Genomic DNA, 25487 nt, shown 5'->3' with positions numbered 1-25487 from the left:
GATGTTTGATTGTAGTGTTAGTTTGAGATTTTCTTACAAAGTAGTATTGCAGGGTTGAGTCTAGATTTGATAAATTTTTCTGTCATCATTAATATAATCATGAAGTGTTTTAAAGCAAGTAAATATTTTTTAAGGTGACATAGTGTTTACAAGGTTCAAAAAATTGCTGTACTTTCCAGAACATACGATTCCTGTGAAGTATATCCAGGACCCAATCTGAACATGATCATAGGTGCTAATGGAACAGGGAAGTCAAGCATTGTTTGTGCCATCTGCTTGGGACTGGGTGGAAAACCTTCTTTCATAGGGAGAGCTGATAAGGTAACTATGAACTTTTTTATTGTTCATGCTTAAACTGAATTTCATTAAGAGACTTTTCCAGCATAGGAGGGGGGAAAACGACTGTCTTCCTTGATTTGCTTTATTTTTATAAAAAGTAAGGCATGCAAATTGTAAAATAACCTGATGCAGAGACAATGGCTTTTACCAAAGGGGTTTTGTTTTAACTAGTTGTTTTGGCTGAATTGTGAAATGGAAACAAGTGAATCGTACTGGAACCAGAGCAGACCAGAGGTTATATGTGAAGATGTCTTCAGCCCCCACAGTGGGGTAGGAAAATATCACTTAATGCATAAAAAACATTTGATCAGAAATAACAGCTAAAGGAGAAATAAAATTTAAAAACTCCAACTGAATTTCAAAGTATATAGAACCTGTGGAAATAACATGTCCTTACAGGGTCTGAGAATTTATCTAAAAGCATGGAGCCGCTGATCTTTGACATAAATGGAAGTTGGTTTTTTTTGATGGTTCTACGATTATTTTATTTTTTTACTCCTAAGTGATCACGTGTTGACATTATAGTAGGAAGTTTGTATTGTCAATTTAAATTTTTCTCTTGCTTCTTGGATATTCTGTTTGGATGGAACATATTGCAGTAGATCTTCCGAGCACTGAATCCGGGTACCTAAATGATTGTACATATTCTGTGATTGCAGCTTAGTTTTGAGGGAATGTATATATGGAAATTGACTGCATGGCAGCACTGTGTGGTGGTATTTTTATTGGCTTTTCATGTTTATATATTTTTATACTATTAGATTTGGAAGTTCTATTAGTACAGGTAATTTGCCAATGTCTTTCATTTGTATTGCATTTGTTCCTGAAGGTCATGAGTTCTTTCTCTGTGGATCTGCTCATTATAATTGGTTCAGTTTTGGAGGTTGAAATTGATCAGAAATTGCTAACCTATGGAGGAAGTTCTAATGCTGCTAGTCAATAAGGAAGATGATAGTGTTGTCCTTTATTTTTAGTTAATACACAACCAAAATACATTTTAGCTTTTAATTTTAAGTTTTTAATAAAACATCGCATTGCAGCAACTCTATTATATAAATATGTAGTTTTGTAAAAGATTACATTTTAATACACTGTTATTTTGCAATAATGATTTCTATAATTATTTTGTAGGTTGGTCTCTTTGTAAAGCAGGGGTGCTTGAAAGGTCTAGTAGAAATTGAACTGTAAGTAGTAAAACAATATTTCCTCATGCATTTTTAATCAGATTATTTCCCCATATAGTAATTCTTGAAGTTGTGAAAAATCTGGTGTAGAGGAGTGTCTTTAAGCTGGTGATTTACTTTCTCTCTCCTCACCCCCCACCCCAGCTTCACTTCAAAATTATAAGGGTCAATAATTACCATGCAAGAAATAAGTAGTGATGTCTGTTGTTGATTTTGCTTTCTGAAGCATTTTAACTTGTCTTGATGTACAAAGGATACATAGATAAAGATTGATGTAGATGGTGTGTTTATCACATTTTGATTGTTTCGATTTACATTTAAGGTTCGGATGATTCAGATAGTCATTACTACCATTATGACATAGTGGTTATAAATTATTTTTAAAGAAGAAAAATTAAAAAAAGACAAGTTAAATTTTAAAACCAGATGTTCTGCTTTCACTTTCTTATACTGATACTGCTGGTATTAGGGGCTCCTCTACATTCTTACTAAAACATGGCATACTAAAATAAAAGAAGGAAAAAAAAAGTAAATCTGACTAATTCTGGCTAATGCAGTCTTTTTAGGTAAGCTTTTGCAAAACAAAGCAATTGAAAACCATTTGGACTCTGTAACAAATTCCATCAGTAACTTGTGGTTACAGGGCAATATTACATGCTTCCTGTAAGGTGTTCTTTGGGGTTTTTTGTTTTTGTTTTGTTTGGGTCCTTTTGACAACTGGAGAGTATTCCAATGGAGTTCATAAATGAGTGCTTTTTTTCAGAGATCTTAAAATGAAGCTGCAGTAGCACAGGTGGTTTGATAAGCCTTAACCTGATCTGTTTGCATAAACTAAATAGAACATGGATGTAATCAACTGATTCAGAGCCCATGTTAATTTGTATAAGAATTGGTCACCCTGATTAGATTGTATAACAAGAAAATCATGTTAAGGAAAAAAGATGTATTGGGACAGGTCTTTGAAAAAATCCTATCCTCTTTCATTCTTGTGGGAGTGATCAAGTAAGGTATTCTTTGGAGACTGGCCAAGTAGTGGCATAGGGGATGGGATAGTATAGTTGAGGTTCAGATAGACAGTGTGATTGATCCAGCATAGATACAACCTGATGTTACTTGAAAGTCTGAAGAGAGATCTGCAGTATGTCAAGACTTCATATGTTTACTGTAATTGTTGCAATGTAGTTCAGTCCTTTAAGTAGAAAATTAAATGCAACATGTAGGGTAAGAGCAATGCTGCAGAAGACAGCTTTTTGACAGGGCTTTTAAAATTTGAGTTTTATAAGCATGTACTGTCTTGGTTGAATTTGGATCTTAGATTGTAACTAAAATAAAGAGTTATAGTAGTAAAAGGTTCTTAATTTGATTAAAGAAAGGAGCATGTCTTTTTAGGTCTTTTGAAGGAAGTCTAGTATATTAAAATAAGGTAGTAGATACCTGTGAGGAAATAATCATACAGTCTTCAAGAAGTAGGCTCATATCACTGTGGCACTTATTTCTAACACTGGAAGCAGTTGAATTGCCCACTTCTGCTCTTACCTCTATTTTTAAGTCTTCTGAGGTAGACAGCTGCTGAACTGTTACGACCCCTTATTCTCCATCTTTAATGACGTGCTGACTGAACAGACAGTAGACAATTTCTGAATCAAAACGGTGACCAAAATTTCAATAGTGACGATCTCATTGTTTGTTATTGAGGCATCTTAACCAGATTAAGTTTTTGAAGAGAAGTGTTGGAGAACCTGATGCATCTTTGCTGTTCTTTAAAAACAGAAAATAGTTATTTTTTACACTGTATGATACTATTTTTATTCCCATATGGAATTTATATGCACAGGTTATTGATGTAGTTCTGTACACTAATACTTACTTTAAAGGCATAGCATTAGTGTGCACCTCCTGCATACCAATTTTAAAACTTACTAAACTTCATATAAAAATACACTTTTATATAAACTGTACATATATAAAACTAAACTAATGACTTTATATAAATGAGTTACTCATGCTGAATTTATTTAAAACTTAGAGCCTCTGAGTTAAGATTTGCAGATATTCTTGATGTTTTCTGTGTGAGATTAATTCATTGCTGAAGTACTGGACATTTTCTGAAGTATAAAATGTGAATTTGCTGCTACTGTTCAGTTAATTTATATTAAATATTTAGATACCTAGAGGTTTTAATACCATAACTCTAACATACTTTGAAACTTGGTAACCTTTGTGTATTCTCAAAGGTTTAAACACTTCTTTTTACTAATCAGGTGTAAGACGCCTGACAATATCATTATCACACGTGAGATTCAAGTGGTGAACAACACATCAGCATGGTTTATCAACAAAAAGCCAACAACCCTGAAGACAGTAGAAGAACAGGTTGCAGCCTTAAATATCCAGATGGACAATTTGTGCCAGTTTCTTCCTCAGGTATGAATGAATTTTGAAGATGGTGCAAATGCTGTGTTTTGAGAGGGTTTTGTTGCTGCTTAGCTTTGTAGCACTTGAGCGATTTAGTGGCATAGCACCAAGAATGAGAGGGATGAGGTAGCCATTGTGACCTTTAAGGTTCACTAACTGGACAGTTTTGTACCTGCTGTCAGCTGAAACTGAAATGAAAGCTGCTGATGTTACCCATGTTGGTGTTTCAAGTAGCAGCACTAGCAGTGGTGTCTGTCCTGTCCATGCTGCTGTAGGGACATTCTTAAGCAACAAATCTGTAGGGAAATTTTTCAAAGGTCTTGAGATCTAGCACTGTCTCTGTACTTCTACCTGTGTGATTCCTGTAGTTCTGTATCCCTGACTTGCCTAGCCAATCCCTGCATGCACTTTTCTCTGGTTATATCCAGTCAATTCCTCATGATTGGATCCTGCACTTGCAGGGGAGTTCTCTGGTTTTTTCTCCAAAAACCAGAAAGCAGTCCTACTGAATGATTGAGTACAGTTGCAACAGAGACTGCTACTAGAGCCTTTTTGGTAATGTCTGTGGTTCAGTGGTTTCTTGAGCATAGCATAGGACAAAGATATTTAGGATCAAATTCTTAAGAGTAAAATAATCCTGATATCCTCCTAAAGGATAGAGAAGAGTAAAGAATACTACAGGCAGTTTCCATATCTGAAGCCATGCTCAGGTATGTCAGGATTTCTATGCAGATAACAAAGTCACCTCACAATTGCACCTTAAAAGCTACAGTGGGTTCCTTCCGAAGATGTTCCCAGATCACATGGATAACAAGGGATGGTACTAAAAGGAAGCCTTACCTGAGTCTAGCTAACCATGGGTTTATTGTTCTATTCAAGGAGAAATATATTCAAGAAGGCAAAAACTAAATCTAATTAAATTTCTAAAATTTAGAAAGCTAATATTGCAAAACAAATTTTTGTTTCTCTTTCATTTACTTATTCACAGTGTTTGTTTAGAATGAACTTTCTGCATGCTCTGCCAATGTAACTTTCATATTTAAACCAGCTTTTTTTCTTTAGTACTTAGGTTCAGTTCAGTGAATATTATGTCCTGAAAGTTCTGGTTTACTTGCTTGCTGTAATGACACTGTAGCAATGACAAGCACACCTTTCACTCTGTTCCTCTGCCTTGGACAGCAGCAATGCTTCCTGATACCCTTGGCTGCCAGCCTTTATATTAACTTCCACATGGCTAAACTTTTGAGTTTATCAGAGTATTTATACTGGGAAGGTGTAGCCTCAGCAGCTTGAGAAAAAATATTAAGAATACAGAGGAATAAAACCTCTGATTGTCTTTACTAAACTATTTTGTTCAGAAGAACAGTAGCCAATTCAAAAACAATGAACCAACCCATGTCTTCAACAGCTGCCCTCAAAAGCTGCTGAACAGCTAAGGTCTAAGCTCTAAATCATTCCAGAGCAACTCCAAGAAGACCGTATATGATCTCTTGTAAAATGTTTAGGAGGGTTTGCTTGCTACTCCGAGATGGTCATCCTGCGCTTAAAATTAACTTAGCTCTGATGTAATTTTCTAGCATAGAACTGTAAGTCAGGTGATCTTCATGAGAAGTAAGTTGCAGTATTTAAATCCAGTATTACTGTATTGCACTGTTCTAACAAATACTGTGTTCTTATTTTGTAGGACAGAGTTGGAGAATTTGCAAAACTGAGTAAGGTTGAGTTGCTTGAAGCCACTGAAAAGTCCATCGGTCCTCCAGAAATGTACCGGTTTCACTGTGAACTGAAAAACTTCAGAGAAAAGGAAAGAGAACTGGAGGTAAACATGCACATTATAGATGGAGAGCAGTGACTGTATGATAATTAACATAATAAAATTTAACATGAGGTCTTAGAAGGTGGTATACATTTACAAAGTCTGCAGCACGTTGATTTTACTACGTCATCCTTATATTTTATCACAGTTCATTCACTTGTAAGCATGAAGACATATGCAGGTGATCTAGATGGGATGCCTCTTGTAAAGTACTTATGACTTATCTAGGATTCTTGACTGGCAACAAGTTTTTTGGACAGATCTTATATGCCTTTCAGAATTCGTCAGCAGTTATAGGGTGGTCCTTTGTTTTAGTCTTGCTGACTGCAGCTTCTATAAGTTATGGATGAGATTGTCACACCACTGCTGCCTGTTTTTCCTGGTTTGGAATATTGCAGACAGAGAAAAGGGAGAGTGTATGCAATAAGCTTCTACTTTGTTGCCGTCATGGTTTTAGGACACAGGGTTTATCCCTGACAGTGATTTGTACTGTGATCCTGCTAGAGTGCAGGCTTGGTGATCTTTGCAGAAATAATGTGTTCCTTGCTGTTACTGTTGGGAATGGTATCTTGGGAACAGTGTCTATTGTTAGCCATACAGGCTATCCTTTTAATCCTTTATTCTATTGTTTCTCGTGTGGGTGTGCATGCATTTCCACTCATAGATACCACATTCACATACCAACCTTAATGTTTCTGTTAAAAATATCTACAAGATATTTCACAATCATTTTTGCTACTTGTGTTCATCAAAACCAGTTATGGTGGTTTACAAATGTCTAGATAAATGGAAGCTTGTGCTGTAGGCAGTAACTTCCTGAGAAAACAAAAAATATTAAAAATTTTCTTCAGATCAAGAATTCTACTTAAATTAGATTTGTTATCATGGAAACTATATGATAAATGTACTTGAAAAAGCTGTAAATTCCTAGTTGGGTTGTTCCCCTTTAATTACTGCTGTACTAAAGTGTCCTCTCATGTTAAATTTCTGCTTTAATGCATAGGTGAGGTGTGGAGAAGTGTTTTCACAAAGTAGATACTGTAAAATATGAAAATGTTTATTCTTACAGAACTTGTGCAGAGACAAAACTAACTCTTTGGAGAAAATGAGACAGAGAATTGAACGATACAAACAAGATGTTGAGAGATACCATGAGCGCAAACACCATCTAGACTTAATTGAGATGCTTGAGAGGAAAAGACCTTGGGTGGTAAGTTTTCAGTTTCTTTCCAGTATTTTCTTACCTAACCCATTTTTCCTGATTCTGCAATATTAGAAATATGCCAGAAGTTTCTTTAGAAGAAATTTGACCAGAGTTAACTTGAACATCATTACAATTGCATGGTTGCAAACAGGCTAGGTCTTGAAAGGCTGTTCTTGGCCTAGCTTTGATCAGAGGTTTGCTTGTGTATGTAGCTGGACTGAAGAAATTGCTTAAGTTGTTACTGGCTGTTTAGGAAAGCCAGCAACATGGGCCAAAAGCAGTACTCCTTTTTATTCCATGTAGACACAACTGGTTTAATGGGCCTAGCCAGTTCCACTTCCTTCTTCTGGCTATAAATCACTATTTTTTTCAACAGAATGTGTTTTCTGGTTTGTTTTTTACAGGTTGCATTTTCCCTTTGCTAATTTTAATTTGTTAATTGAGGTTTGGTGTGCATGACATAAATCATGGTGAATATAGGTTGCCAGTCTCAAGAATGTTGACATTTGGAGAGATCAAAATTATAAACGAATTCAAAAGAGCCTAGAACCAAGGATGACAGGTCATTTATACAAAGCAAAATAAGTCTTTCTGAACAGCACTTTTGACTGGTTTAGTTTTAATGTTGAGTGGTCAGTCATGTTAAATTTTTGTAAACAGTTTAAGCTGATGTTTTTATTATATTGAAGCAATAAGTTGTTTGCCTTATTTGCAAACTTGAGAGAATTCATGAAATACAGGTACAGAGCTTACTAAAGCTTACATGTGGCATTTGTGGAGGATGCAAAAAACTTTTGTGAAGTATATTGTTGCAATTTTGCAGAAAACAGTTTCTTGTGGGTATACAAAGAACTTTGTCCCTTAAATCTTGAAGAGTAACTGGATTCAAGGCGCGAACCTTCACTGCCCTCAAATCTCCATGCTAGCACCACAGAGGGGTATAGAAGCAGCAATTTAAGTAGATAGATGGTGGTAGGTGCGGCGAATGAAGAGACGGGATGCAGCTTGATGCAAGCAAATGTCAATTTATTGTACAGAAGCACGAGTTTTTATATGCTTTCAGAAGCTGCGCGTTTTAAACAGATTGGTTCTTGAAGCTAAGCCTTGCATACTAGGCAATCCCTGATTGGTGGTTAACTACCATCAATTAACAGCAAGGTGTTATCTTTCCTTGGTGCCATCCTTGGCACCATCGTCTCCCACTCCCCTGTGCTCTGAAAACATGCCTCATCATGTCAATTGTTGTCTAGACAAGCTCGAGCACATTCCCCTCAGCTAACTGATTGCCACGCATGGTCCTAGTTTGCAGACCGCTCCTGCATCTCCCCCTTCCTGTTGCACAAAAAGAACCTTTGAAACCGAACGAGTAAAAACAAGGCATAAGTAATAGAACAAATAAAAAACCAACTGAGACATATTATCAGTGTCAAAATAACCCACTGTCTCTGTTCCATACAATTTTACAATTTCTCCTTTTTGTTTTTGAACAGCTAGTACCAGGTTTGCCATGTTCTGCAGGGCCCTTGCAAACATGACAGCAACCAAGGTAACAGCAAACAAACAATACTGCCAATTGAGTGAATGAATACCAAAAAGGCTGAAATTTTCTCAGATTTTGATAATATGTTGCTGCAATGGGGTGCCTAAAATCCACGCAGCACATACCATCAAAATCCTTACAGCCATGTCCCTGAACCAACTACAAAAAGCAGTGGCAATTTTGACTCACATTCTTAACTGCCTACCAAACAAGGTGATTTAACTCTTTAATGCTTTCCCTGCTGTTACTCCGGATAAGAGAAGAACCACTGCAATACGTTCCCATCATAGCCTCCTACTACATTAGCATCTACAGAAAGACAATTATCGACATTCAAAGTGTAATCTTTTGGATTAACATTATACATAGGTGGAAGGGCACACCAAACAAGAACTGGTTCAGTCAAAAAGTTGGAAACATGGCATGCCTTCTCTGAACATACCTCTGGGGTCATTCCCTTCATTCCCTCTTTTTTATGCAAAGAGAAACACTTTTACCATAACAGAGAAGCCCCTATTTACATCTCTGAGCCCGGACACAAACCGCAGCTGTATGTGCCACCAGGCTCAGGGCAGGAATCATTCATGTAGTTACATAGCTATATATCTCTACAAGCATGCAGACACCTATTAAACACCAGATAACCATGTTTATCTTTCCTATTCTCCTTCACAATACCTAGCTGTTCTCTCATTATGAATCCTCCCTTCCCGCACTGCTTTGCTTAACCCTTTAACAGCCTCATATTGCACAGGCTGCCACTCTCGAGGCTGATCTGACAAAATACTGAACATGCCATAGCGACTCCCAAAACCCATCACTTAAGTGTTTCCCACTTGCATTCCTGTCACCAATCCCTCAGACCCGCTTTCACCCTCCCCAAAAATACAATCAATGCATCAGGAGAGACGAGGGGGTGGGGGAAAGGTCTAGCTCCTTTTCCAGATCTACAGGACCTGGATCAAAAGGTTTATCAGTGTCAATAAAATCATTGTCTGAGTTGTCCTGTTCCCGTGCTTGCTCCTGTGTTGTGAGGGTCGCTGCAATGAGTGACAGAAGCTTTGGGGGCAGAGGAGGTGTGGACAGAATAGCCATTGCTGACGGTGTCTTGAGAAGAGTCGTGCTGTCAGTGGAATTTACAGCTTCCTCTGGTTTAGCACCGTTAGTAGAATTAGTCCACACTTGGCAAAGAGTAGTCAGAATTTGCCACCAAGATGCTAAATGTATTCCCAACACAGAGCTCCCCTCTGCGGCAGCATCATACAATTGGCTGCTGTATGTACACACTTTCATTCTTTCAAAGTCTCTAAAGTTTCTTGGCTGCTCACCTGTCTCGATGAATACAGGTGTTATCCTCGGGGTTTAGGTTGTCTGCCTGGTCCAGACAGCAAGTTCAGCCAAGCCGTCTCCTCCGGAACGCAGCCCTCTTCCACGAGCTGTCTTTTTTCCGTCCTTATTCTTCCAAGGCTCTCAACTCCGGAGGGATTTCTGGCCAGCTCCTGCTTCCTTTCAGCAGATCATTCAAAGTTCTGTGGGATTTGCTGCATGTCACTCAGATAGGCGATTCGAGAGCCCTTCACATCAGATCCTTAAACGCATCACGTCGGGGTCACCAGTTTGCGGCGAATGAAGAGACGGGACGCCGCTTGATGCAAGCAAATGTCAATTTATTGTACAGAAGCATGAGTTTTTATACGCTTTCAGAAGCTGCGCGTTTTAAACAGATTGGTTCTTGAAGCTAAGCCTTGCATACTAGGCAATCCCTGATTGGTGGTTAACTACCATCAATTAACAGCAAGGTGTTATCTTTCCTTGGTGCCATCCTTGGCACCATCGTCTCCCACTCCCCTGTGCTCTGAAAACATGCCTCATCATGTCAATTGTTGTCTAGACAAGCTCGAGCACATTCCCCTCAGCTAACTGATTGCCACGCATGGTCCTAGTTTGCAGACCGCTCCTGCAGGTAGGTACTAAGGAGGTGGGCTGTATGCTCTGGGCCATTAGGATTGGACTTCCATACTTGCTGAATGGTTTGGGTTTTTCCTCCTATACATGCATTAGCCTGGCTTAGTTAACAAGAATTTTATTAGGAGAGATGTAGGTCTTACGTTGTTAATGTAGACAGATACTGATTGTTGTCTACTGTAAGATATTTGCAGATACAGAGCTCTGAAGGCTGGTCAGAAACTGGTGGGGGGAAACTAAGTTAAGAACCTTACCTGCTGTCAGTTAAATTGTCTTCCATAAGTTTGAGAGCATTGCTGTTATTTATGTGTTTCTTAAGCAAATTTAGACAGACTTCTTCACAGCTTACTCTTTCACTGCTGTGTTCCAACAGTTTATGTCACTGAGTATGTTAAATACTTCAGGTGAGTGCACTCAACCTGGAGAAATTTAACTTTTTGGCCACTGAATCCATGGAAGTGTATTTTGACACCTGCATGAAGTTCTGATATGTAGTACAGAATCAGTGGTGTGTACCAGATTAACCACCAGCAAGTGACTTCTGGTAAACAATCTACAGTTGAAATCAAGGGTCATCGACATAACTGTTTTACTAGGTAGAAGATATTTGACCTACAGGCTGCAACAAAATTTCACATTCCATTGTGATCCTCAACGTAAAAGATTGTTGCTATTTAGTGTGTTGTCAAATCCTCCTGACAGATCTATTGGTATTCTCCTGTATTGCAAAATACCAAGAGCTGTAAAAGAAGAAATGCGTTCTTTTACAAGGTCCTGTTTCTTTGTCATCTGACTAGCACTGTTTAATTCTAAGAAATAAATGGTTTTGGTGTCACTAAAATTGGGTTCACCAAAGTTCAGAGTAGCACAGCAGTTTATTCCTTCTGTGGATCTTCTCTCCCTCCTGTCCTCACCAAAAGGTAGGCTTCTACCTGTAGACCAAATAGACCTAGCTGTTTAAAATTTCCTCTGTAACAAAACAATACTGGGCTGAGCCTCCGAATCAGCCAGGAGGCAGATGTATAGATACTATGGTATGTTACTAAATGGAGAAGACAGACAGCCTGAAAACAGGTCAACTGAAAAACGGACACTAGACTGTTGATCATGGTTGAAAAGGCAGAGTGTAATGCTGAACTTGCTTTACTGTTTGGCCCCTGTAGAAATGTGTTTTTATTCTGAAGACCACTACTTTTCACCTGAGGAATGCTTTTCCAGTCAAGTGTTTTTTCTAGTCAGTGCCAGCTGCTTCTGTATGTGGAGAATTATACACCGTATTTATAGATGTCTGTGTCTAATAGGCTTTTGAGCGTCTGCTTTTAAATGCTATAAAATAGACTCTAGGAATACAATGTTAAAGACTGGGAGTCAAGGATTTTAGGAGAAGTTTTATGTTCTTTTGTGTACCTTAGTGGGGCTTCTGTCAAATGATTGTGTCATCTACAGTCAATGATAAAATTTAAGGAGCTACAGTTCTTTTGACATAGATAGCCCTTCTTTTGTAGGGTCTTGAAGGAGGGAGGTTTCTTACCCCTCAAGCTTAAGCTTAATGAAGTATGGTATACCATAAAGTATACTGTTTTAAGGTAGTATGTGTGTATATATCTATAGTGCTGTTCCTCCTACTGTAAATGTCCTGGAAACATGTAATTCTGAAAATGTCTTGGCCAAGCCACGTCCGTTCTCCTTTTTCTCTTCCATTCACAGCTGAGAAAAGCTTTTTTATGTAGTTTAGGTGCACATATCTCTTGGGAGAGCTGAAATCCTGTGGAAGTTCTGCAGATCCTTAGCTAAGTGCATAATTACAAGCATCAAGGTTATTTGCTTAAAGGTTGCCAAAATACAGGGATCAAAAGTCAGGTTTTCTTAAAGTTTTGGTGAAGGGAATTAATGTATAAAAGCCATGTCATGACAGTTTTGAGGGAAACTTGCCTGTGTCTTGTATCAGAAGAAATGAAGTGCATTGTATGTGTATTTGCTTGAACCTTGAGATATAATACCTTATCTAAGGCAGAGCTAAATTTTAAGCTTATTCTTTCAGCTAAGGGGAAGTATAGTTGCTTTACTTCTGTAACTTTGTAATGGTGTCTACTGATTGTACTCCACATCATAGAATTACAGCAGCTTTTTTCAAATACTTTTTGGCTTTATGAAAAAGATACTGTGAAGAAAGAATTTGTATTTAATAGCCTAAGTTGATTAATGTGTGATTAACTGTGTGTACTTACAGGCAGAGTTATTAAGTAACTAGGAGAAAGAAGTAGCAGATAAAGCTCACTGTTACAGATAGGGCTTGCAGGCTATCTTTATTTCTTTTTAATGCTCCAAAACTTGGAATAATCCAAGTGTATGCTCTAAACCAGCAGCTTTCTTTAGTGCCTGCCAAATCCAATAGCTTTCTGTTCCTCTGCACTCCCACCTGCATATATCTACTCCTCCCTCTGGCCTACTGAGTATCTTTTCAGTGTAATCTAAATAAATATATTCTGGTAGAAAATTTGCAATAACCACCATTTAAACAATTTACTGCAAGAAACTTTCTTCCATCCATGTGAGACTGTTCACAACGTACTTTATTAGTTATGTACAGACGAGCACAAGAAAAGTGACAACCATGAGTTAAGTGTAGTATAACAAACTTAAAAAATATTATCCAGCCAGTTGCAAGAAGTCTCCTAGATCTGTATGTCTTGTTCTTTTGTTCTGGATTTTTTGTTTTGTTTTGTCCAGTTTTTCCCTCCAGAAAGCATAATAAAAAAATCACTAGTAATGACTTTCTGCCTAAACTACTTTCTCCCCAAAGTTCCTGTCTTCTTGAAGTGGAGGTTCTTAGTCACCGCACTTCTTCCCATCTCTTTCTTCTCAGGAGTGCATCTCCAGTTAAACTTCCTCGGTAGTGACTTCTGTGGCATCTGTGGTGTATGATGGAGTTTTTCTTCCCCTGAGTTCTGGTCAACTCTGTCACTTTCCATGGTGTTCTTCAGGGTTGTATTTGTTACTGGCTCTGACTGTCTGTCCAGCTCCTTCCTTTTCTTTCCCCTGAAGTTTTCTATGGTTATTTGCTCCTCAGCTTGAGGACTTCTGCCTAAGTAGTGCTCAAACTATGGACAGAAGGGGCTAAAGAATTACTTTCTGCACTGGTCCCAGATGGATTTAGAGGCAAGGTGATTGCAGACAAGTTGGTTGTTTCTTCTGCTCTGTGAATTGCACGTTTAAGAACCATTAAATATGTGTGCTTGTTCACTGGGAACTGAGTGATCCTCACATCTCCTAGTCATAGTGACTAGTAACAAGAGGATTAATTAACTAGTTGCTCTAATAATAGCTTCTGAATGAAATTTTTCTCCTAAAACTCGTGCAATTAAATAAAATGTTAGAGCAGTATAAAGTACTGGAATAGAATACAAAAGTCTTCTGTTTTACTTTCATCTCCTCCAAGGAATACGAAAATGTTCGTCAGCAGCATGAGAAAGTGAAACAAAGCAGAGACCAAGCTAAGGAAGAAGTGCAGAATCTGAAAGAAGTGCAGTCCCCACTGACAAAAAAAATCCGAGAAACTGAAGAGAATTTGAAGAGTCTGGATATAAAAATCAGAGATAAGGTAGGTATTTTAATTTCTCAGTTAATATATGTAGTATTTCAGTTCTGTGTTCAACTTTCCTTTTTCTTTCTAGTGTGCTATAACAATGAGTTTCAGAAAACATTTTTCTGAAATACTTGTGCCCTTGGTTCTCACTGCCTTCTCCATGTCTCTGTTCTATTAAAAACAATTAAGCTCAAGACATACATTTCTTAGTAGCAACTCTGAAAGTCCACTCTCTTGCTATTATAGGAGCATACAAATTTTACAATGTTCTCATAGAATCTACAGGGATGTAGTATTACAGTATCCCTAAGTTAAATACTTACATTGAATTTGTTGCCTTTTTTCATCTATTCTGTAGGTGGGATTTGTAGATGCTCTGTTTATCTTCTTAAAATGTAGCCAGTTTGGGTTGTTAATGTAAGCTAAATTACAGCTTTTCTGACCTAAAAGTGTTTTTCTAATATTTAACCTAATTCCATAAAGAAGATATATTTTTTATTAGACAGTAATCTTCCATCAGTTGTGACTTTTTATGCATAAGAGAATTTAATGGAAAACCTACATATTTCTTACAGCTTACTATCTGTTTCTTGAATAGCTGCTCTCTGGGGATATGGAAAATTACCATTTCTGTATGACAAATAGGAAATTACTGTAATTATCTGCAGGATTTTAACTATCACGTACTGTTCAGGCTGCAGAAGTCATTGTATGCATAGGCTCCACACATTTTTAATGGGTAACCCAAGTTAAATGATAACATGAGAACGTTGGCTGCAGTGAATTCTGTTTGAAGATACCTGATCAGGTCAAAAGACCTTGGTGTGGAGACACATGTGACACCTGTAGAGGACTGCTGTCATGAAGCATTTTGTAGAATCAGGGTCTGAAACTTCAGTGGTACTTAGTGCACTGTGAGCTGATCCACAGTCCATGTGCTTTCTTAAAAAAAACAAATGACACACCCTTCTCGCTAAACAAAATGAACAGCATCTCAGTGAAAAAAGCAAAAACCAAAAGCAAACCAGAAAGACCAGACGAACAAAAACAAATTGTTGTTCACACCACTTCTGCTTTTGTTGTGATGTAACCTGTACCTGGCAATACTACTTACCCAAGTGCATTATTCTTATTCTTATCATGTATATTATTAAGAAAGCCCTTTAACCGTATCCTTTGAATTTTGTGCTCCACAGTATTGCAAGAGTTTACCATGTTGTGATTCAAAATAACAAAATGTGTAAAAATGTTGCGGTTTTATTGAAGTGGGGTTTTTTTGGTGTGGTTGAGTGGTTTTTTTTGTGTGTGGGTCGTGGTTTTTTAATGGGTTTTTGTTGGTGTTTTAAGAGTAAGTGTACTTAGAGGGAAGTTAACAGCTGGAATCTTGAAATGAATTTTCATAATGCAGTAAGGGCCTTCATGCTTGCAAAGTGTGAAGCTTTGTTTTCACTGTTTGGTATTGTCCTGATAGGTTTTACTCATATATACTAACTTTAATGTTATACTTAAAATTTTTTTTGAAACAGTGAAGAACTCTACTAAACCATTGCTACCACAGTTTTTAGAAGTATTGGGCTATATTCATATAAAAGCTATCCTCTGATGGGTATGAGTGTCCTCTGTGTGAGAAGCCTAGGGGGGGAAAAAGTGAGCATTTTAGTTTTAACTTGCAGGGAGCATGCTCATGGAAAAAGATTTAAGGGAATATGTTATATACCTGGTTATGGCATGAACAATTTGTGTGACATCGGGCAAGTTAACAAGATATTGGATATGTATTGCTATTTTTTTGGAACTTTTGTGACAGTAACTTTTTTGAGTACTGAAATCCATTTACCTCCCACAGATCTTCTTAGTTGGGCTATGAAAATGTAGTTCTTTTAAAGGAGAATCAATGCTGCTCACACTGTCAGGAGATAGTTTTGACCAAACGCAAAACCTCAAGGCTTTTAAGTACCCTACCTTAAAATTCTGTAAATTGCTACTTCATTAATTGTTCACTTTTTGGTAAATACTGCTTGAAATTATTGTAACTTGGAATTTTATCTTTGTAGATGCCAGAACGTGGTGGGCATTTCACAGATGATTTTGCTTAAGCCAGCAGGGTTGATTAATGGCTGACTTTTATTATAAAAACAGTGTAACTTTTTTTTTGACCCAGAAGTTGTGGTGGTTGGTTATTTGTGTTTTTTTCAAGACAGATTTCAATTTGGTGTTAAGGGAAAGCAGTTTAGCATTTTAAGTCCTTTCTGTTTCGGGCACACAGACCTGTAGGGAACATAATTGTCTTCAGGCCCTTTGGTCCAGGCTTATATTCATTATCAAATAACTGTAATCCTGACTGCTTCTTGAGATCTTGCACTTGGCTTGAGGATATATTTGTGAGAACAGAGATAAACCACCTCCTTCATTAGATCTTGTTTGCAGTTTGCTGGCAAAAAGCTAGACGTGGTGTTATAGGTTTTGCCTGGAAGGAGCTGGACTGAAAGTAAAGGCAGAGCTAAATCTGGGAAGAAATTAATGTATTGAGGCACTGCACAACTATTTCTCTTTTCTCTCTCCCTGCGTTAAAACCTTTTAAGGATTTGGTCAGACTAAGAACTCCTAGTAAAATTTTGTGCATTGGGTGTGTAGGACATGTATATTCTGAAAAAAAGAAATTGGCCTATTTTGAAGGAAGAGGTTGTTGAAATAGTGAGGCAGAAGCCTAGAATAGTCTCCACTTTAGGCTTTTCAAAGACATTTGAACAGAGTGGATTATGCAGTGCAATTTTTTTAGCAATATTTAACAGTACAAAGCAGTTTGTTGTAGTTGTACCATGAAGACAATTGTAATTGTTTACGTATCCTGTAAGGTAGGTATATATAAATAGAAAATAACTGCAAATATAATGATAATTGAAAAATTTAATTTCAGTTCCTTGCTAGTGCCCTGCTTTTGAGAGCCCTCAGAGTTGTTTTCTGAACATACAGCATCAGTTTCCTAGGAGAGAGCTTCCTCTTCAGAATGCCTACCCAGATCTTTGGAGAGAGCATCACAGAGTCAGTACTGTACAGCAGTCAACTGCGAGACCAAGATGTATTGTTCCACATTGCCTTCATGTAAACAGGTGTAGAGTCAGAAATTTTTGTACATCTTTCAATGTTGTGAGAGAGAGTAGATTGTGCATAGTCTTTTCTCCATTCTTGATGCATCTTAGCATTTTCAGTTTGTAGGAAGACATTTCTTCCAGCGAGTGTAGTGAGTGTTTGTTTCTGTGTCTGCACTGGAATTTATTTACAGTCCTTCCATCCTGCAGTGTTCGTATTCTGCTTGCAGTTTTCAGCCTTGAGGGTTCAGGGAGGGAGGAAGTAAGTTTGTGGAGAAAGCATAGTACTGTGTTCAGGACTCAGCTATACAAGTGCCCAAGCAACCCAACCTAGTAAGATCTGCTTTGAGCGAGGGATGAGACTGGGTGATGCCCAGAAATCTGTTCGAAACTATATTCTACAACTCCATAGAAGCTGAGAATAACAGAGAAAGAGTAGAGACGTGTGCCTACATACAAGCCAACAAGTTGTCAGGCTGAGCTGTGTAGGCTATAGCTTTAGCATGATGCACTTCAGAGGCAGGATGACTTAGACAAATTCTGTTTTGGCTGTTCTGTGCCTAGGAACTTAAGTCTTTCTTGCTCTAAGTGTAAGCTTTCCTTGGTAAGGTTGTTAGGAAAAAGAGGCAAGAACATTTTATAATTGTAAGAATCTGAATATAACATTTTATTGAAATGGAGGATGGAGTTACTTTCATTTCAGATGAAGTTAGGAGACATCTTTTGTCGTGATTGAATTGCAGATCTGTAGCTGAATGGCTGTGAACAGTTTATAGGCCATTACAGATATAAGTAAGAATAATAAGAAACTGGTGAGTATGACTTTGTCAGCAATGAAATATGGAATAAATGCTTAGTTATGCATGTAAAGTGTTCTTTAAAATATGACTGCTTTTTATAAATTAACTGAATTTATGACTGTCTAAATATCTTACTGTATGCAGGCTGCTGAAATCAAGGACATTTCTCAAAAATGTAAACAGAAGCAAGATGCATTGGAGATAAAAGATAAGCAAGTAAGACTGGATATTTGTGACTTATTTTGGTGTTTCTTTGCTAATGTATTAATTCAGTACTAGCTATAGCATATGCTGCTTTTGGGTGGAATGCTGCTTTTTCAATTCTGCAGTGATACACAGGTACAGGGCTTTTATGCCCGCTCTTCTGTTAGCAGAGAGGAAAATTTCTCTGAGCAGGCTGCAAGTGCTTCCACACTTCACTCCCTCCAATACACAATGAATCTCTAAAACCTATTAGTCAAACGGGTATTACGAAGGGACAGGTGTACGCTACATAAAATCAGTTACCTTGATAGCAAACTTAGGAATGGACAGTATGTGTGTGTATATGTACTATATATCTTGAAAAGCTACAGCCTCTGTAGCACAGTAATGTGATCTCAGTGTTAAAAATGCCCTCAAATATTCTATGCAAGAGGCTAGGGTTGTTGCTTCTCTTAAGTGTATATATACATCATTTTTAATAAGAAAACGAAAAGATCTGTTGTAAAACAGTTACAGAACTTAATGTAATCACTTGGTTAAATGTATAAATTAAATATAAGGGTGCAGAGTCAATGTTGCACATTGTGTTTGTGCTATAGGTTTTATGCAATCTTAGACTAACTTTCAAATGTGTTGAAGATTTTAAGCTTCTGCTTTTGTAAAAATAAAGGAACTTTAAAAATTGTCTTGAAGGTTTGATTGTATTTTTACTTAAATGTTCCTAAATATTAACAAAATCTTGTCAGTTCTTCAAATGTTGTAGGGTTATTGGAACTATAACAGAATCTAAGGATTTTAGAGTGTGGTTACATCAACATTTAATACCAGTTGCACAGATATCCTACTTGTCATCGGTTTTGTATACCAAACTCCTTTAATGTTGGAAATAATCAAAATTCTTAGATTGAAGAAATTAATCAAGCATTGAGAATGAAGAAAGATGAGGAAATGGACAGACAAAGGAAAATACACAACACTCACAAAATGATAGAGGACTGGAAGAATGAGCTCAATGCAATGGCAGTCTGTGAGAATCTTCAGCCACAAATTGATGCTGTTAATAATAAGTTGAAGGAATTGCAAGAAGAAAAGGCAAATATTGATAGTGATATCAGTGATCTAACAGCAGAGAAAATGAACCAAGAGAAAGAAAAGAAAAGTAAGTTATTTGAGGTTTTGTTTGACTTTTAATTATTTTTTTCTTTGTCTGTGCACCATTGCTTGTTACAGTGCTGTAGTGAAATAATTTGAGGTGTTTACCTCAAGTCTCATAGTTGTATTACATGTATAGCAGTCCTCTTGTCTGTTACCAGTTTTATTAAAAGTAACAAACTACTTTCAAAATGAAAAGAACAGGAGGATTAAGAAGTAGCAATTGACCTTAAAACTAATCAAAAAATAAGTTTCTTCTGATCTCTGGGTAAGGAGACTGCTTTGCCAGTTTCATTTTTTTCATGTTATTAAATGATAGTATGTACTGTTAGCAGGATACAAAAAAAAACCCCAAACCTGAAGCAAAAAACAGTTTGCTTTGAAGGTGTAGTGGTGGTGCTGGTTTTGTCCTTTTTAGATTAACTTGAGCTAATCTTAATTACTATAATTTCCTTTATACTAGCCTAGGATTTGCGATTACTTCTAAGAAACAAAATTCAAAAATTATAGCTTGGTGGGTAGTGGGTGTTATGTATATTCTTCAGTGAGTGTAGTACATTTGCACATACCTATGTCTTTGGCACTTAACTGTCATAGAATCCAAGAAGAAACTGAGGTAGAGAGAGACCAAGTGACCTAAGGAAGGAGACACTGTATTTTACCTTGAGAAGCACAGGAAGTAATTGTTTTCTGTTTTTCCTGAATACCAAATGCTTTCGCACTCAGTCTGTTGTCACACATTTTGTTTGCAAGCATGCGCTAACACTTGGAGATTTTGTGTTGCTAGTCCCACTACCTCTTTCCTTTTGGGGCATTTTTTGTTTAAAATACAAAGGTATTGCAAGTTTTGAAGAGATACTTCTAGGACTAAAATCCTGTGGTTTTACTGTGATGCTGCATTTTGTTATGTGTGGGGTAAGTTTTCATTTTATTTTAGATTTAAGCTTTAATAGTTGCTGCTTATTCGAAAGAAATCTTAACATCTTGATTGTGGGAAGAGAAACTCTTAATTCTTATCTCCTAACAACCTTGTTGCTAGAGTAACATAGTAAGTATTGGAAGATGCTAGTTACAATGTGTATTTGCTATGGACTCACTAAGAAATGCCTTAAATTACAGGAATAAACGATAACCTGGAACAACTCAATAATGTAATGAACATGAAGGAAGAGCATCTGAAAGGGAGATTCAAAGACACACACACTGCTCTTGTATGGCTAAGAAAGAACAAAGACAAGTTTAAAAAAAAAGTTTGTGAACCCATGATGCTTGAAGTAAGAAGACTTACTTGTATATCACTCCAACCAGTTAATATTTAGTTTATTTATGCCTTGCAAGGTTTCAGACTTTCAAAACACATTGTTAAATGAGCTGCCAATTACGTGCAGGATACATTAGCATGGTGAACTTTTTGTAATTTTAATTCTGTAGGCAATGTAGTAATACTTAACACTGAGTAAGATGAGGTGCTCCTCAAGGAGCAGTCCTTTATTAAGGTGTCCATTGTAGGTTTCCTCTAAGGTACATCCAGTTATTTAGACTTCAGTAGTTCTTATTTGCTGCTTAAAAAAGCAGTGGTAGTTACAATTGAATACCTCCTCTCAGAGCACAACCTGCTCAGCAACAGTTAATGTCACTGTGATTCCCAGGTGTTCTTGTGGTTTGCTTTGCACAGCCAGCTGCAGACACAGAAATACCTAAATTATCCATAGTTTTGTATTGTGTTTTGGTGTGACAGACACTGTACTAGCTAGGAATAACAGTGCTTAATTTTTGAAGAGGCTGTTGGTTTTCTAGTGCATTCCACCATTATCCCAGCCTCTTGTAATATGTGCTCCATGAAATGTGAAGAGGATTAAGAACTCCAGTCCATTCCTCCTCTTCAGAATTGCAAGCTTATTTTCATAGTATGTTGCTATAATTTAAGTTAGTTGAATACTTTTACCAATTTTTTACCAATTCTTAGGCTTCGTACACTGCTACAACTGTTTAAAATTACTTTTGTGTAGTATAAAATGCCAAGTATTTTTCATGTCTTCCTGAAGACCACACCAAGTTAACTTTACAAATGCCTTGATAGAATGCCTTTGCTTTTACTTTGAGGCCTCATTGACCTCTGTAACATCCTTTAATGTCTGAATGTGTTTTCTTTGATATAATGTAAGCTAGTCTCATGTACCTCAAAATTCTAGCGGTCAAATTGGTAGTAAGCATACCCAGCATTTGGCTAACCAGAGGATGTGTAGTTCTGTGTAATTTTGCCTTTGTATGTCACATACAGTGACACAATGTCTTAATTACTAGTGAGAGTTACTGAAGAATTCTAATATTAATGTTTCATTCAGATAAGAGCTTCATCCATCTGAAACGTGGATTATATATTTTTTTATTAAGAATTCAAAGAACATTCATTCAATCTGTGAATCTCTGTCTCTCTACAGCTTCACAATTCTGTATTTGGTAGTGTTCACTGTGTCCAAATCAAAGGGAACTGTATATGAATATTATGGAGTGTGGCATTTTCTGGTTTTGATTCTTCAGGTTAATTGTTTCTAAACAGTGAGGTATCTTTACAGGTACTGGAGCAGAGCCACTAGATGTGAGATGGTGTTGGCTGCAGTTGCAAGGTTAGGGTGGAGCAGAAGAGGGGGAGGTGGTGTGGTGGAGACACTGATAGCTCTGGGAGTGCTGAGAAAGCGTATGGATGGCTAAAAACTGAACACAATGACCGATGAGTTACTGTAGGTTTCCTCCCAAGAGAACTGGTTGCAAAAAGACAGGGAATATGTCTTTAAAGATGTTTAAACATTGTCTTTATTGTCATTAAACGTAGGCATGGATATCACCTGACTGCTTAAAATATTTTTTGGGGGGTATGTGTGGTGAGGCAGTGCTAAGTCCAATGGTATTAAATCACTTTTTTATTACCTTTCTTTTATCAGATCAGTATGAAAGACAACAGACATGCTAAATATGTTGAAAATCACATTTCGTCCAGTGACATGAGTGCTTTTGTTTTTGAGAGTCAAGAAGATATGGAAGCGTTTCTTGTGGAGGCAAGTAGGCACCAGTTTTTAAAACCGATTTAATAGTGATGTAGGATCCCTCAACTTTGGAGTCTACCTAAGTCCGTATTTATTAAGTTTTGATTGGCAAGATCAGCACAACAGCTAATACAAAGTATTCAAAAGTTTTCTTCTGGAGTAAGGTATGTTTTTTTTTTTAAGCCTAGACCAACTGGAGGGATGCAGGAATACTAGGAAAATGTTTCTTTTTAGAAATAACTTGTTTTCCTTGACAAGGCAGTAATCACTGAGGAGAAAATACTGCATACAAGAAAATGACAAAAGCAGAAAGCTACAAATGTAGTACCAAGCTTTTCCAATGCTTCCTCACTAAAGAGGCAAGAGAGCATCTTTTGTGACAATACAATGGTCCAGGCATCAAATCAGGCTTACATTTTCTTAATACTGCTGTTCCCTGGAGCGAAAAGGAGATTGTTCCCTTTGAGAGCCAGACAGATGATGCAGGAGAGAAAAGCCACAGGATACAGCATTAACTATCATAATGCTTCCTGTCCACAGAATAGTGTGATTAATAACAAACTGTCCTGCAATTTTTAAGACCTATCTGCCCTTCACAGAAGCTAGTGATTTTTATTATTTTTTTTTAATGTGTGAACAGTAGTGGTGATATTTAAGGTTCTGGGGTATTGTCTTGCCTTCATGGTTGTGGAAACCAGTGCAAGGCTCTTTAACCAGGTAACTGGTCTTTCATTTGTATCCTCTATCTTTTCTGCCCTGCTAGGATCAGACTTCTCGGAGCCTCTGTAGCCAGTGGCCTACTGTTATCTGTGCAGAATGGCCATACAGCCTGAAAGAGGCGGTTTCCTTATTACATCAAGCTTACCTGTTTAGATTGAGCTCTTGGCTCTGGACTTTCTTGCTTTTGTTTTCTCTAATGCTTAGTATTTTCAGAGGGTCATTAACTGAGCTTGGCTTTTAGAGAACTTGGTCATGTCTGAGTGGACTTTTCCGGGTTTTCAGAGGTTGTCAGTTTAAAATAATTCTAGTTCTTTGAGTCAAGAATGAATACTTTATTTTCATGTAGTGAATTTTTCTGCTCTTTTTTACAAAATAAACTAATGCAATCTATACTTAGATGCGTGATCATCGGAAACTAAGAGTGAATGCTGTATGCGCGCCTCATGAATCATGTGCTGAAAGCTTACCTTCAAGACCTATTGAAGAATTGCAGTATGTATCAAATGATATCAGTGGGGAATGGTTTTAAATACAGTGTTCTAGTGGTGTTGCTATATACTAGAATTTTCTATGCAAATCAGATTTTCACCAGTTCAGTTCTAGGTTATCAGCTTCTTTCTGACCCATCAGTAACTTCAGCTTGCTTACCTGCCAAATTTTATTTCTAATGCATGCTTTTTTCTCCTCTTCAGCAAATACGGATTTTTCTCATATTTACGAGAGTTATTTGATGCTCCTCGTCCTGTAATGAGTTATCTTTGCTCCCAGTACCATGTTCATGATGTCCCTGTGGGAACAGAGAAGACCAGAAGGCTAAGTGAAAGGGTGAGATGTCCTAAACAGTACAAACACACCTGTGGTCTGGAGTCCTATTTTGGAATTTTTTTGGCAAGTTAATGTGAAGAAAGCGCAAAACTGCTTTAGCCTTTTATTTGGCCTTCAGAAGTGAGAACAGTTCATTGTACACAAACATATTGCAAGACATTTTAACAAATCCGCTCAATCTAATGCAGTACTCCCCAGGAAGTTAAATATATCTTTCATCTTCATACTGTTCCAAGTCAGTTATTCGAAGTTTTTTTATTATAGTAACTTTAAGTGCTTGAGATATTCTGGGCAAAATTTCAGTCAAAGTTAATAGTATGTGACAATGCTTACCTGTCATGTTAAAGGAAAAATTAGAGGCTGGTTTGTTTTGGTGTTTTTCTTGGGTTTGGGTTTTTGGTTTTTTTAATGCACTAAGGTGTTCAGTTTCTGGCAAATACAGTTGTATAGCTTCAGTCAGAATTTCTGTGATAAATAGCATAGGAACTATTTTAATTCCTTGAAATAGGCTAAGAGCTCCCACTAGGACTAATCTCTCAGTCTTTCATGGGTTCTTGCAAGCTTATCATTGCTGGATTATAATGGGTAACACACATGACTACTTTCAGTTTAAGGCCTTGTTCACTTCTCTGTCTGTGCTGAACATCTGCTGTCTGTCTTGTACAGAGAGTGAACTCTGAATTCGGAAGACTACTTTGGGCTCTCTGAGAACAGTAAGAGATGCTTTTTTGAGAAACTGAGGGAATATACTGTGCAAATACAGGACAGTTCCTGTTTTGTTGGGATAGCTGTTGCGCTCCCTCTTATCTTCTTTATTTCTGAGGCTCCAAGAATGAGGACAAGGAAGGGAGAAGTGGAGGGAGTCCTAGATGAAAAGCTCTTCTCTTAATTTTTTTTCTAGGCATTTTCATCTTTAAACTGCAGCTCTTCCACCACTTTGTGTTTATCACTTGATGAAGCAGATTACCTATAAAATAGGTCTTTACGTCTTGTAAACCAGTCAGATTTATTCTGTACATAGTACCTCCTTTACAGAGCTCAGTGGGCAACAAGTGAAAAATCACTGGTCTAGGGGCAAAGATGAGCTACTATTCTGAATGTATTGCACATGGCATTTTGTCAGTTCAGTTATGTAAAGTTTTTTCTTTGATTTTATTATTTTTGATTGAGAAAGTCTTTGCAACATTTTGTTTCATGCATGCCAGAGAAAGCTTTAGTTTAAAAAGGGACCTATTTCATAGAGCTGAGCATGGTGAGAAAGGACTAGAACTGGAAATGTCGTCAACCACAGTCTGAGCTGTAAAGCAAACAGTTTACAGTGTCTAGGAACCAAATCGACAGGATATAGCTGGTACCATCTAAATAAACTGGAAAAAATATTTAGTCAGATTTATGTTATCCTATGCAGGCTTTTTGACATGAGTCATTAAAAAATAGTATTTTTATACTTTTTCTAATTCTCTCTCCTACAGATAACATTTGCTTCAGTGAAATTCATGCATTTCAGCTCACCTTATGGTTTCATCTATTAATTTACTTTTGCTTCTTTGGTACACAGTACATTTGCATGTTATTCATCTAGAGCAAATACAGTCCTTGTTCAT

General features: G+C 37.2%; 1 protein-coding gene and 1 long non-coding RNA gene across 5 annotated transcripts in view; one reads left to right on the top strand and one right to left on the bottom strand.

The window, feature by feature from the left end:
• SMC5 (structural maintenance of chromosomes 5) overlaps positions 1–25487 on the top strand; it is a 52063-nt gene that overhangs the window by 1702 nt on the left and 24874 nt on the right. The window contains exons 2-13 of one of the 4 annotated variants that reach the window (XM_080371685.1): positions 180–321; positions 1471–1523; positions 3785–3947; positions 5623–5757; positions 6824–6964; positions 13903–14064; positions 18083–18154; positions 19046–19301; positions 20414–20601; positions 22237–22350; positions 23456–23550; positions 23751–23883. In XM_080371685.1, the coding sequence (XP_080227811.1) occupies positions 180–321; positions 1471–1523; positions 3785–3947; positions 5623–5757; positions 6824–6964; positions 13903–14064; positions 18083–18154; positions 19046–19301; positions 20414–20601; positions 22237–22350; positions 23456–23550; positions 23751–23883 (1654 nt within the window). The remainder of the gene's footprint in view (positions 1–179; positions 322–1470; positions 1524–3784; positions 3948–5622; positions 5758–6823; positions 6965–13902; positions 14065–18082; positions 18155–19045; positions 19302–20413; positions 20602–22236; positions 22351–23455; positions 23551–23750; positions 23884–25487) is intronic. The other 3 variants (XM_080371686.1, XM_080371687.1, XM_080371688.1) reach the window with 3 other exon arrangements.
• On the bottom strand, positions 8433–13894 carry LOC308056391. Its single transcript, XR_013924810.1, has 2 exons — positions 13365–13894; positions 8433–13276 (listed from the first exon to the last, which is right to left on the bottom strand). It is a non-coding gene; the product is annotated as an uncharacterized lncRNA (long non-coding RNA).

Source organism: Falco punctatus (assembly GCF_963210335.1).
Source record: "Falco punctatus genome assembly, chromosome: Z".
Classification (NCBI taxonomy): domain Eukaryota; kingdom Metazoa; phylum Chordata; class Aves; order Falconiformes; family Falconidae; genus Falco; species Falco punctatus.
The sequence above is the reverse complement of the archived record's forward strand: the minus strand, read 5'-3'. Positions and strand labels throughout refer to the sequence as shown.